Source organism: Macrobrachium nipponense, chromosome 15, assembly GCF_015104395.2.
Source record: "Macrobrachium nipponense isolate FS-2020 chromosome 15, ASM1510439v2, whole genome shotgun sequence".
Taxonomy (NCBI): Eukaryota; Metazoa; Arthropoda; class Malacostraca; order Decapoda; family Palaemonidae; genus Macrobrachium; species Macrobrachium nipponense.
Window position 1 is genome coordinate 39,401,699 of NC_087208.1, and position 11,673 is coordinate 39,413,371.

Sequence of the window (11,673 nt, forward strand, 5' to 3'; positions counted from 1 at the left end):
CAAGAAACATCAGCTACCTTGCAGTAATAAGTGGTACGAGCACCAACCTGAGGGAGTGATAGAAAACGATCAGGCAAAGATCCTCTGGGACTATGGTATCAGAACGGATAGGGTGATACGTGCAAATAGACCAGACGTGACGTTGATTGACAAAGTCAAGAAGAAAGTATCACTCATCGATGTCGCAATACCATGGGACACCAGAGTTGAAGAGAAAGAGAGAGAAAAAATGGATAAGTATCAAGATCTGAAAATAGAAATAAGAAGGATTTGGGATATGCCATGGAAATCTTACCCATAATCATAGGAGAACTAGGCACGATCCCAAGATCCCTGAAAAGGATTTTATTTGAAAAACTAGAGGCTGAAGTAGCTCCAGGACTCATGCAGAAGACTGTGATCGTAGAAACGGCGCACATAGTAAGAAAAGTGATGGACTCCTAAGGAGGCAGGATGCAACCCGGAATCCCACACTATAAATACCACCCAGTCGAATTGGAGGACTGTGATAGAGCAAAAAAAAAAAAAAAAAAAAAAAAAAAATCAATATTTTTTCCTCAGTTTCATAAGGAATTCAGCTTTTTCATACTCAATGATTTTTCTTGTTTTGAAGATATTTCTTTTAGACACAATGTCGCTTATTCAAAAATTTGCACTCCACTTCAAATCGTTGACTTGGTCTCAACCTGTTTGCAATATGTATGTAAAAAGTGGCAGAGAAACATCTTACAAGTATTTATACATCGTTAACTTACGACGAACTGTAGAGAGGTAGAGGTCTTAGAGGTCTTACCAACGGCACGATTTATCAGTAAACTGAAATAGACGTCTTAATCAATCCAGACAGAAGGATTTTTCTTATACTTAATAAACCTCAATATATTAATCTGCATTTAGAACACAGGCGAAGGAAAGTTACATCAATTTTCATTTCGAAGCTTTAAAAGTTGACAGTCTTCAGTCGGTCTTAAGTAGAAGCAACTGAACTAGGTCTCTTAGTTCATTCTTAGTGCTGATGCTTTTTGAAATATAAAGGAACCTTTAATATGTTATTTTTCTCTTTGGAACGTTTTTTTTTTAGCTTTGTCATTCCAAATTTCTGTACATATAAAGGAATGTATCACTGTTGGTAATATGTTTCAGCTTTTTATCTTTTCTCTCTCTCTCTAGTCTATTTTCTATCTGTTTCCCGGTCTATATTTCCCGTTCCTAACGGAAATGCGCCAGAAATGTGGCAAAATGTACACAACACATTTAAAAATGAAATTACTGTGAAGTTTGTAAGTTCATACAGTGAATTTGAAGTTTAATAAACTACAAAAAAGAGCGCTAAGATATGAACAATTGATCAGAATACAGAGTTTCTACAGGCAAACGCACATTTCTTAAAGATTCATATTAAACAAGAACACAGCTTAATATAAAATCTGAAAGTGTACTAGGAGTCTGACACGCTATTAACTACTGTTTCAACTGCAATAAAAAATAAATTTAAATGTTTAACAAGGAACAACGAGCCATTCGAAAGTAAGTCCTTTCCCTATTTGCCATAAAAAAACGGGTTACGTTGCTTTTTATAGCTTGTTATCGTTACCCACTTTTTTCTTTTTTGCAATTTGCTTGAAACCGAAGTAACGGTTGACGTAAAGTAGCTCCGATTCTTGAAGTGTGATTCAGGTATAAATACAACCGGTGGATGGAGAAGATCATCATAAGCTCGACCGATCGCTACTGACGAAGATGAAGGTAGGTCTTCGGGAAACCTTACTGTTCCTCTAATCCTGTGACGGGAAGTGGCTCTCTCTCTCTCTCTCTCTCTCTCTCTCTCTCTCTCTCTCTCTCTGCTTTGGTGAAATGACTGATATGCGCAGGAAAATTCATAGCTTCTGTTGTGATGATAATTTTGGGCATTTATGAACGTGTTAGATACAGCTCATGAATCATACTGAATACTAATGAGATAACAGGTGAGTTATAGTTATAATTGATCATTATTTTTCTCACTACAGGTTCTTTTCCTGTTCGGTTTGGTGGCTTTAGCTGCTGCTGATAAGCGACCATCCACATCCTACGGACCACCAACGGTAAGGCGGATGAGATTCGAGAGAGAACGTTCTGGGTCATAGTCAAGATGCGACACTATCATCATTATATGACACTTTTTCAGCCCTCAGTCCTTCAACCTAAAATGACCAACACTTCCATTACCTTTGCAGGTCAGTTCCTTCGAAGGATCCTTCGAGGGCAACTCGGACGAATCCTTCGAGCCCGCCAAGTACAGTTTCGAATTCGGCGTCCACGACGACTCCACCAGCGCCAGCTTCGAGCACCAGGAATCCCGCGACGACGACCAGACCAGAGGCACCTACACCGTCCAGCTTCCCGACGGTCGTCGCCAGACCGTCAAATACTTCGTCAACGGAGACTCAGGCTACTTAGCCGAGGTCACCTACGAAGGAGAGGCTCGCTATCCTGATTCCTTTGAGTCTAGAGAAGACTCCACTGCCGATTCCAGGGAATTTTCGGCCCCGAGACCCACCTACTCAGCCCCTGACTCTCGTGAATTCCAGTCATATTCCCCACCAAGCTCATCCTATGGAGTTCCTGTGTAAGCTTTTCGTTCCCTTGCTTTAGGCAATGGACCCTCAGCTCGGTAAGTTATTTGACGTAGATTGTATTTAATAAATAAACTCTGATGATCAAGGACTTGATTGTCATTCACCCTTGGACTAAGATGGGGTTCTGGAAGCACAGGCCCTAATTTTAGGACAGCTCATGGGTTGTGCAAAATGTTAAAGGGTATAGGAAGTTTAACGTACACGCCTGAGTACATACAACTAAAAGGATCATATGGCTTATGGCTAAAGATTGTGAATCTGCAAAGTTCAAAGTTGTGGCGACGGGGCAGCAACGGAGTGCTTAATGATAGAGGACTTTGTGAAGAAGATATTGAAGAAATGCAAAGAAACAAAGCATCCAAAGGAGGTAATAAGGAAGCCAAGAAGGAAGTGAAAGAGAAATGTTAAAGTTGATGAAACTGTAGGAGCAAATCAAAACAGTACCTTCAGAGAGAAAAGAGTTGCACTAGAGAGAAGTAAGAAATGTTAACTGGCAAACGTATTTAAAATTAGCGATACAAATGGAAACAGATTGTTATATTTTGAGTTGTTATAGAATTAATTGGATTGATAAGAGGCAGGTTTGAAGGCTGCAATAAAGGAGGAGGTTAATGTGAATTTAAAAACGCTTTTGCATAAGGGGAAAGGAACAGGGACGAGTTGATGGAATTATAGGTGACAGGTGAAATGATGTTAGATGATAAGGATGATGATAATGTAATTCACTGGTTAATATAAATGTATAAATATGTTACATCAGTGTGCTCTATTAACCTAAAAGTATAAGAGTGACAGTAACAAAGAGGCAGACTTTTTTTGTTAGAAACCAGCTACCACACACCACACCAAATCCCTTCCCCACGAAAATAGTGGTGAAAAGATATAAATATTTCAACTTTATCTTTATAACTGAAAACTGCTATTCATCGGAAGATAACTTCACTTATAAATGTGCATAATCATTTTATGATTCGTCATTTCCATCTTTATTTCCGCATTCCTCTACTTTTTTTTTTTTTTAATATTTAACAGGTAAATGAGCAAACACCTCACACCTTCATTAGCCTGAAAGCCTGTTTTCTCTGATCCCCCTGAAAGAACTCACGCACAAGAAATTATTGACTTTGAGATACGCGCTTGAATTGATTTACTTATTGTTTCGTGATATTTCATGATCAATAGGTCACAAGGATATGTTATATCCGTAGTAAAGTATATTGCTATACATTTCATTTCAATTTTTATATACTTTTTGCATATGCATTAACCTATTCATTAAATATGACTGAGGGAACGTCAGTCAACTAGCTCAGACACAGTAGGTTTAAGGACACTTAAAAGTCAAGTTTTATTGAAGGAAAGAAGGTCAGGGTGTCTGCAACTTAGAAAGTTGGATTGAACTGGTAGGGACACACTTAAACAGGGACAGATAGCGAAAAGGGAAACTTAGAACGATATGTCTATTCCAAAACATACTTAAAGACTTAAAAATTTGGATGAATTGAAAGAATTCTTTAGGAAAGTATATTCCGCAGGTGAAACAGATCCTGTTATCAGCCTCGCAATGATATTTCACTGTTATGAATTCAATAAATTTTTTAACATTCTCATCGTGTTCATAGTACCGACGAACCTCGAGGAATATCCTTCAAGAATGCATGAAAATCTGCTTTCTCTCATTTCTTAGCCTTATATCGAGCTAGACCTAACCGTCACGAGTGCAGTTTTTCGTGACTTTATTTTTCAAGGTTGAACTCTCGTTCACGGGCTTCATGGAAGAACTTCAGGAGTATAAATATGACTGATGTGAGGAAAATAAGCATCAAATCTCCTACGGTGCTCTCGAGATGAATTCTAAGGTCTGTGCAGTGGGGAGCATACTTTAGTTTCAATGGTTCTGTGGTTAGAAAGACAAAATACTTACGCTGGTGAAAACTTGCTGCATGAGAAACGGGAATATTGAATTACGATGCATTACAACCCTAATACTATTCTTGTTGCATTTTGATATTTCTTTATCTATTTTTCTATTAATTAATTTAACTTTACTTCCTCTAAATTCTTCCTAATGAACACCGTATTCTTTGGAAGCTTGAATTTCAAGTCAATAGCCCCTGTAGGCTTAGAAGTTAAATTTAACTCTTTTTCCCATTTGGCGGTGTCTTTATAATGAATTTATGGTGATTCTTCGTATTCCAGATCCTCTTCTTCCTGACTGTGGTTTCAGCAGTTGTGGCTGATAAGCCACCAAGTGAGCTCTATGGACCTCCTGAGGTAGGTCTTTTTGGAAATTAGTGGCATATTACTTCTCAGATAACGTTCATCAGTAAAAAAAAAAAAAAATGCGTCTAAGACAAAAACAAAAACATGAAGTATATCTTGACATAGGTAACATAATACACGAGCTGTTCCCATACTGAGATTTAGAGTATAATAGTTGACTTACCAGCTCTCTTCCCATAAAGAAACTAAGAATAATCGCATCGCTATCTTTAGGTACAAGCTGCTTCATCCGAATACTCGAAAGAATCTATCGAAGAGCCTACCGAACCTGCCAACTACAACTTCGAGTTCGCCGTGGAGGATGGCTACTCAGGCGCCGACTTCAACCACCAGGAGGAGAGGGAGGAGGACAACACACAAGGGTCCTACAGCGTCCAACTCCCCGATGGACGTCGCCAGACTGTCACGTATTACGTCGACGGAGACTCCGGCTACATAGCTGAGGTCTCCTACGAGGGAGAAGCCCAGTACGCAGAACCCGAGGAGGAGTCTGACGAATCGTCTGAGCCGGCTCCCATCTACGCAGCTCCAGAACCCAAACCTAGGCCTACTTACTCTAGACCTACTTACGCTCCTCGGAAACCAACCAAAACTCCCAAACCAAGGCCTACTTACCAAGCTGCTTCAGAGGAATCGGAGGAAGAAGAAGAGACCCCAGAATCTTTATATGGCCCACCTAAGAGGTCTTATGGTGCTCCCAAGAACTGATTTTTAGATCAGAAGGCACTTTTTTTCAGAATTGGAAGCCATGTTCTTATTTAATTTTTGCTTCATATTTATTGATATATCCGAATGCTTTTTCATATTTGAATCCACTCCTGAAACTTTAAGAGTTTCTCTCTAAAGTGTAATAGCCAACTTCACTTATGTATGCTGTTTGTTTTATCCAGGAAAATGCTTATTTTTGTATTCAGAATTAAACTATTTATTAAATTAATTCCATAAAGATGCTGTTATCAGTTATCCCCTGGTCAACTAATGGTCTAATTCATCTTAGTAGAAAAGTCGGTCTTTCAAGTTGTTTTGAAGACAGTAATGAAAAAGAAATATCTTCCTTAGTTAATCTACGTTCCTGAACTATTTTGTAAATATCAATGGAGATTTTCTGCTAAGTGCATTAAGATAAAGAAAACACTTTAGGACAAATCAGCAAAAATGATCTGTTTACTAGCAACAAGAGTTTAAATCACTGGAAAGAAATATTATTATAACTCTCTGCCGTCCTTATTGCATTGAAGGTCATGATATCCATCGATTCAGCAGTACAATCTAGATTTTATCATCCAGAATCATAAATAGCATCTGAATACTTACATTATATCCTTCACGACAAAGTAAGTACATTATGGCTTGAGCATCACAACGAATTGATTTTGGAAACACTGTAAGTCTAATACTTGCCGTCAGGCCACATATTAGTTCAATTCTGTATAGTGGGGGCGAAGCTGTATCTTAGATTGCCTCCAATAAACGAGGTACAATCTCAGTCGATTATTTAAACAACGTATGACGAAAATATTTGCTAAGTCATTTAACAGCCTGAAGAAGCGAAATAGTTCACTAATCTGATAATAAAATTCGTATTTTTGCCAATTCCTCTAAATAATTGTCATATTGCATATATAAGTATTTATGAATAGACTTGACCACACTTATAATTACTGGAATTTAATTGTTAAAATTCGAGGGGAAGCAAGAACAGAGCTGGGTAGATAAAAAAAATTGAGAAAGTATACGTAAATAGCTTGGGATGATGTGAAACTAATGTCCATCTTATCCAATAGCCTATTGGATTTTTTAAAATCATAAACTGGCGATAAGTTTCATCGAGTTATATTTCAATGAAGTAAAGGCAGGAAAAAAGATTAAATTCAATAATTTTGATATATTTTCGAATCTTAGTAATTAATTAAGGATTGTGCTTGGCGAAAAACTGATACAATTAGCTAATTCAAAGCCACAACATTGGAAGTTTTTTTTTTCTCAATAGCATGATGTGGATGTAGGTAATGCTTCAGTTATTAAAAACTTATTACCATGAAATTACACGAAGTGAGAAATTCAGTTCATGTTGGAGAACATTGTTATTGAACTTCTCAGTGATGACTGGAGACCTTGCATATACTTAGATGCTGAGGTCAGATGAATCTCCTTGATTTTGTGCAGTTTTTTTTTTTTTTTTCAAAGGAAAATACTTAAACTAAAGCAGATTCGATCCCTTCGGTACTTTTCAAGCGATGAGAAATTCTGTGTACTTGTCTTTGATTGTTGTGAAACTTACTTTTTAGTTTTCTGTAAAAGAAGGCTATTGTTTATCCATCCGCCCTCAGGTCTTAAACACTACTGAGGCTAAAGGGCAGCAAAATGGTATGTTAATCATCCACCCTCCAATCATCGAACATTCCAAATCGCAGCCCTCTAGCTTTAGTAGTTTTTATTATATATTTAAGGTTAAAGTTAGCCATAATCGTAGTTCTGGCAGCGCTATAGGTAACCACAATATAAGCCACGACTCTACCGTGGCAGTTTCATGGGGCTCATGAAACTCTGGCCATAGTGGCTATACTGCTAATTCGCCAGCAGTCTCTCAATCCTCAGTCCCCCCCCCCCCCCCCCCCCCCCCCCCCCCCCCCACCCCCCCCCCCCCCCCCCCCCCTAATCAACGCAGACCAGGTCGAGAGGATATTCTCTCAGATGAACGCAGTGCACAATAAGCTGAGGAACCGCCTAGTTGTACGGAGTGTAGAGGCAATTTTACAAATAAGGTATGGCCTAAAGCTTCAAAATGAAACATGCGTAACTTTTGAGCCACCTATTAACATGATAAAAAATTTTATGGCTAAGGACGTCATTAAATACGAAGATTGTGACAGAGTTGCTGGCTTTAGCAGATGAGGAGGACGAAGAAGAGGAACATTAATGTTAATGTGTTTTGAATATTTTAAGTTTTATGCTTTCTATTATTGATTAATGCTTCGCTTTATACATAAGTTAATTTTTATTGTCTTAATTTCCAAGGACTATTTTATTTAATTATTGCTGTTGTTTCCAAGGATTATTCTAATTTTTGTTTCCAAGGATTATTCTAATTTTGTCATTATTAGGTACTCAAGTCACTCAGCAGCCTTCAATTACTTTTGCCAGTAGGCTTACTGTTTATTTTGCAAATAAAGCAGGAAACTTCAAAACGTATCTGTTATTTTTACATCTTTTGAAAATATAGAGCACTAAGATTTCCTATTACTCAATATGATGCCAAGGAGTTTTCATGTGTTCAAGGGAAATCGAAGTTATATTAAATTTAGAAAAATATATTATGGGATATTTTGGGGGAGCCCGAGAATACTTTGTGGGAATCTGTGGGATTTTCTGGTCCCATTTATGGGAATTCCTTCTTCATGAAACGGCAACACTGTCTTGGGCAGCGGATAAGAGTTTTATGGGCCGTGACTGAGGCCACAAGCAGAAAGAAAACTCGATTGCGCCGAGAAAACTTCTGCTAATTTTTTACTCGTATTTCTTGTCTATGAAAACAGATTTAAATCTTATTGGAAGACAATGGGAACACTTCCTATTACTTCCGAGTTACCAAGTGTCATTTATGATAGTTATTTGATGTCATGTGTAGCTCAGTACAACAAATTTTTATGCACGTGGATTTCTGTTACTTGGGACTACATATTCCTTGCGTTATGGGAACTGCTTTCCAGAATCGCACTGGAACGTTTCTATCCCTTCACTTTAAGAGAATTTTTATCATAAAGAATTTCGCACCGTCGAAACTTGGCAGTAAAGTAATTGAATTTTGATAAAGAACTTTACTTTCAGAGACTAGGTTTTATTTCAGAAGTATTCTAATATATTCTTTCAATTCCTTTAAATGTGTTAGTCTTCTTTGAAAAGCATGCTTGCATTCGGTCGATCATTTTTCATCATGTTTCGTATTAGAAGGCCTTTTACCATATGAGTCGTGACTCCCAATTCACCTTCACACTGCAAAATAAAACACCGATTTTGCCATAATTATGCTTGATAACATCGCTTGTCAGATAATCACATTCAGAAGAAAAATCTCCCTCGTCTTGGGATAAGTGATTAAAGACGTATCGAAATCGATCGTAAATGAATTGAATTTTTAAAAGTCTTTAGTAATTCTTACATCTTTTCTGAAGATTTCTCAAAACTTTAAGGACTAAGTGAAAGAGGACTTGTAATCGTGATGGGAGAGTATCGCTACTTCTTTGTCCAACTGTTTTTTGAATTCTGGTATATAATTCCAGAATTTGGAATTATAGTTCTTTATTACAGAAGGATTTCATTTGATTATATATCCCTGAGGAAGGAGAATTTATTTGGCATTCATCATTTTCATTATCATTTTTATATGTTTTATAAAATTTCATTTCTTACTTTATAATTATTATATCAGCTTACTTTACTTGTCAGCTTTAAAACACCATATCTTTTATAATATATGAAATTTTGATATTTAGTATTTACGTTTGAATGATATTTCTACCTCGTAAATAGTTCACAAGGTATGTCACATTTCATATTAAACTATCATTGAAATCACGGTACTTTGACATAATTATTTCCCATATATTATCTTCTTCTGAGAATAAAATTCAGAATGCACCCTCTTCCTTAACTGCAATTAGGGAAAATGGCAAGTAATCCTTAGAATATATATATTGTTTGCGTAAAACCAGACAATACATTAATTAAAGTTAAAGACAGAATTACTTGATACAAAGAAAAAGAAAAAGAAACCTTGATATAAAGAAAACCCGATTTCTCCATTCAATTTCATCTAATCAAATCAAGATCAACTCAGCCTTCTAGAGCGCCCTTATTCGTGATTTTCTCGTTCGAGGTACAGGTATCAATGAAGATTCATCATGACCGGAAGTTCGAATATAAATATGAGCGGTCTCTAGACAGGAGCATCACATCGCCTACGGCGTTCTCAAGATGAACTCAAAGGCTAGTTAATGGTGGATGTTTTATTTGAGTTGACGTGGTCAAGGATGAGTGTCTCGCAAGTATAAAACTGCTGACAGAAACGTGAATACCTATGGACCCTATAAGTATCTTCTTTCATGGATACGCTAGAAGACACCACAGCCGAATTAGACCTACCGAGTTATTGTATAATTATCATTTGTGTTCGTATGTGTCTTTGTAATCAAAATTTTCACAAAAAATGTATCTATTTCCAGGTTCTTTTCCTCCTGGTGCTGGTTTCCGTAGCTGCAGCCGATAAGCAGCCAATTCAGCTTTATGGACCTCCTGAGGTAGGCTTATTTGAAACTGGTGGAATATTCTTTGTTGGTTAATCAATACTGGTGAAATATTACAGTGCATTTATTCTATATTCTTAACGTAAGTGCCACAGAACACCCAGCTCTATTCCTCCATTGTGGCTTAAAGTATAATCATGCCGTTTTCCTTAGGTCGAACTTACCTCGTCTGAATACTCGAAAGAGTCTGTCGAAGAGCCTACCGAACCTGCCAACTACAACTTCGAGTTCGCCGTGGAGGATGGCTACTCAGGCGCCAACTTCAAACCACAGGAGGAACGTGAGGAGGACAACACACAAGGGTCCTACAGCGTCCAACTCCCCGATGGACGTCGCCAGACAGTCACGTATTACGTCGACGGAGACTCCGGCTACATAGCTGAGGTCTCCTACGAGGGAGAAGCCCAGTACGCAGAACCCGAGGAGGAGTCTGACGAATCGTCTGAGCCAGCTCCCATTCTACGCAGCTCCAGAACCCGAACCTAGGCCTACTTACTCCAGACCTACTTACGCAAGAAAACCCGTAGGAGGTAATCTGAGGGAAATTGTCAGAGCCAGCTCCTATTTGCTAGCAGCTCCAGAACCCGAACCTAGGCCTACTTACTCTAGACCTACTTACGCTCCTCGGAAGCCCTTCTAAAAATCCTCCAAACCAAGGCCTACTAAAACTCTAGACCTACTTACGCACGAAACCAGAGGAGGAATCTGAGGAAGTGTCCGAGCCAGCTCCTATTTACGCAGCTCCAGAACCCGAACCTAGGCCTACTTACTCTAGACCTACTTACGCTCCTCGGAAGCCCTCTAAAACTCCTAAACCAAGGCCTACTTACTCTAGACCTACTTACGCAGAACCAGAGGAGGAATCTGAGGAAGTGTCCGAGCCAGCTCCTATTTACGCAGCTCCAGAACCAAAACCTAGGCCTACTTACTCTAGACCTACTTACGCTCCTCGGAAACCCTCTAAAACTCCTAAACCAAGGCCTACTTACTCTAGACCTACTTACGCAGAACCCGAGGAGGAGTCTGACGAATCGTCTGAGCCAGCTCCTGTTTATGCAGGCCCAGAACCCGAACCTAGGCCTACTTACTCTAGACCTACTTATGCTCCTCGGAAGCCATCGAAAACTACCAAACCAAGGCCTACATACCAAGCTGCTTCAGAGGAATCAAAGGAGGAAGAAGAGGACACCCCATACACAGTATATGGGCCACCCAGCAGGTCCCTACGGGGCTCCTCTGTGAATGCCACTCACTTTAGAAGGACCTGTTCTGTTAGGAAGGAAGGTGTTCATTTCAATTATTTATGTATTTATTGGTGATAAAAGCGGGGTTTTCATTATTGTAACTAAGATTTAGATATATATTAAACTACTTAATTTTATATATCTTGATTCTCTTAATACCTATCAACTAACATAAATCAGTCAAAAAGGAAGGACATAATGGCTAAACCAATACAGTTTCATGGT

The 11,673-nt window shown here is 38.5% G+C and overlaps 3 protein-coding genes across 3 annotated transcripts; all 3 read left to right on the forward strand.

The window, feature by feature from the left end:
- Positions 1–1,706: 1,706 nt before the first annotated feature.
- Positions 1,707–2,699, forward strand: LOC135226804 (pro-resilin-like). The gene is made up of 3 exons (XM_064266495.1): positions 1,707–1,746; positions 2,010–2,084; positions 2,217–2,699. The coding sequence occupies exons 1-3, from the start codon at positions 1,741–1,743 to the stop codon at positions 2,610–2,612; spliced, it is 477 nt and encodes a 158-aa protein (XP_064122565.1). The 5' UTR covers positions 1,707–1,740; the 3' UTR covers positions 2,613–2,699.
- Positions 2,700–4,445: 1,746 nt separating this feature from the next.
- Positions 4,446–5,786, forward strand: LOC135226805 (cuticle protein 7-like). The gene is made up of 3 exons (XM_064266496.1): positions 4,446–4,477; positions 4,818–4,892; positions 5,115–5,786. Exons 1-3 carry the CDS (start codon positions 4,466–4,468, stop codon positions 5,607–5,609), a joined length of 582 nt encoding a protein of 193 aa, XP_064122566.1. The 5' UTR covers positions 4,446–4,465; the 3' UTR covers positions 5,610–5,786.
- Positions 5,787–9,952: 4,166 nt separating this feature from the next.
- LOC135226806 (cuticle protein-like) lies at positions 9,953–10,712 on the forward strand. Its single transcript, XM_064266497.1, has 2 exons — positions 9,953–10,198; positions 10,358–10,712. The coding sequence occupies exons 1-2, from the start codon at positions 10,004–10,006 to the stop codon at positions 10,688–10,690; spliced, it is 528 nt and encodes a 175-aa protein (XP_064122567.1). The 5' UTR covers positions 9,953–10,003; the 3' UTR covers positions 10,691–10,712.
- Positions 10,713–11,673: the final 961 nt, after the last annotated feature.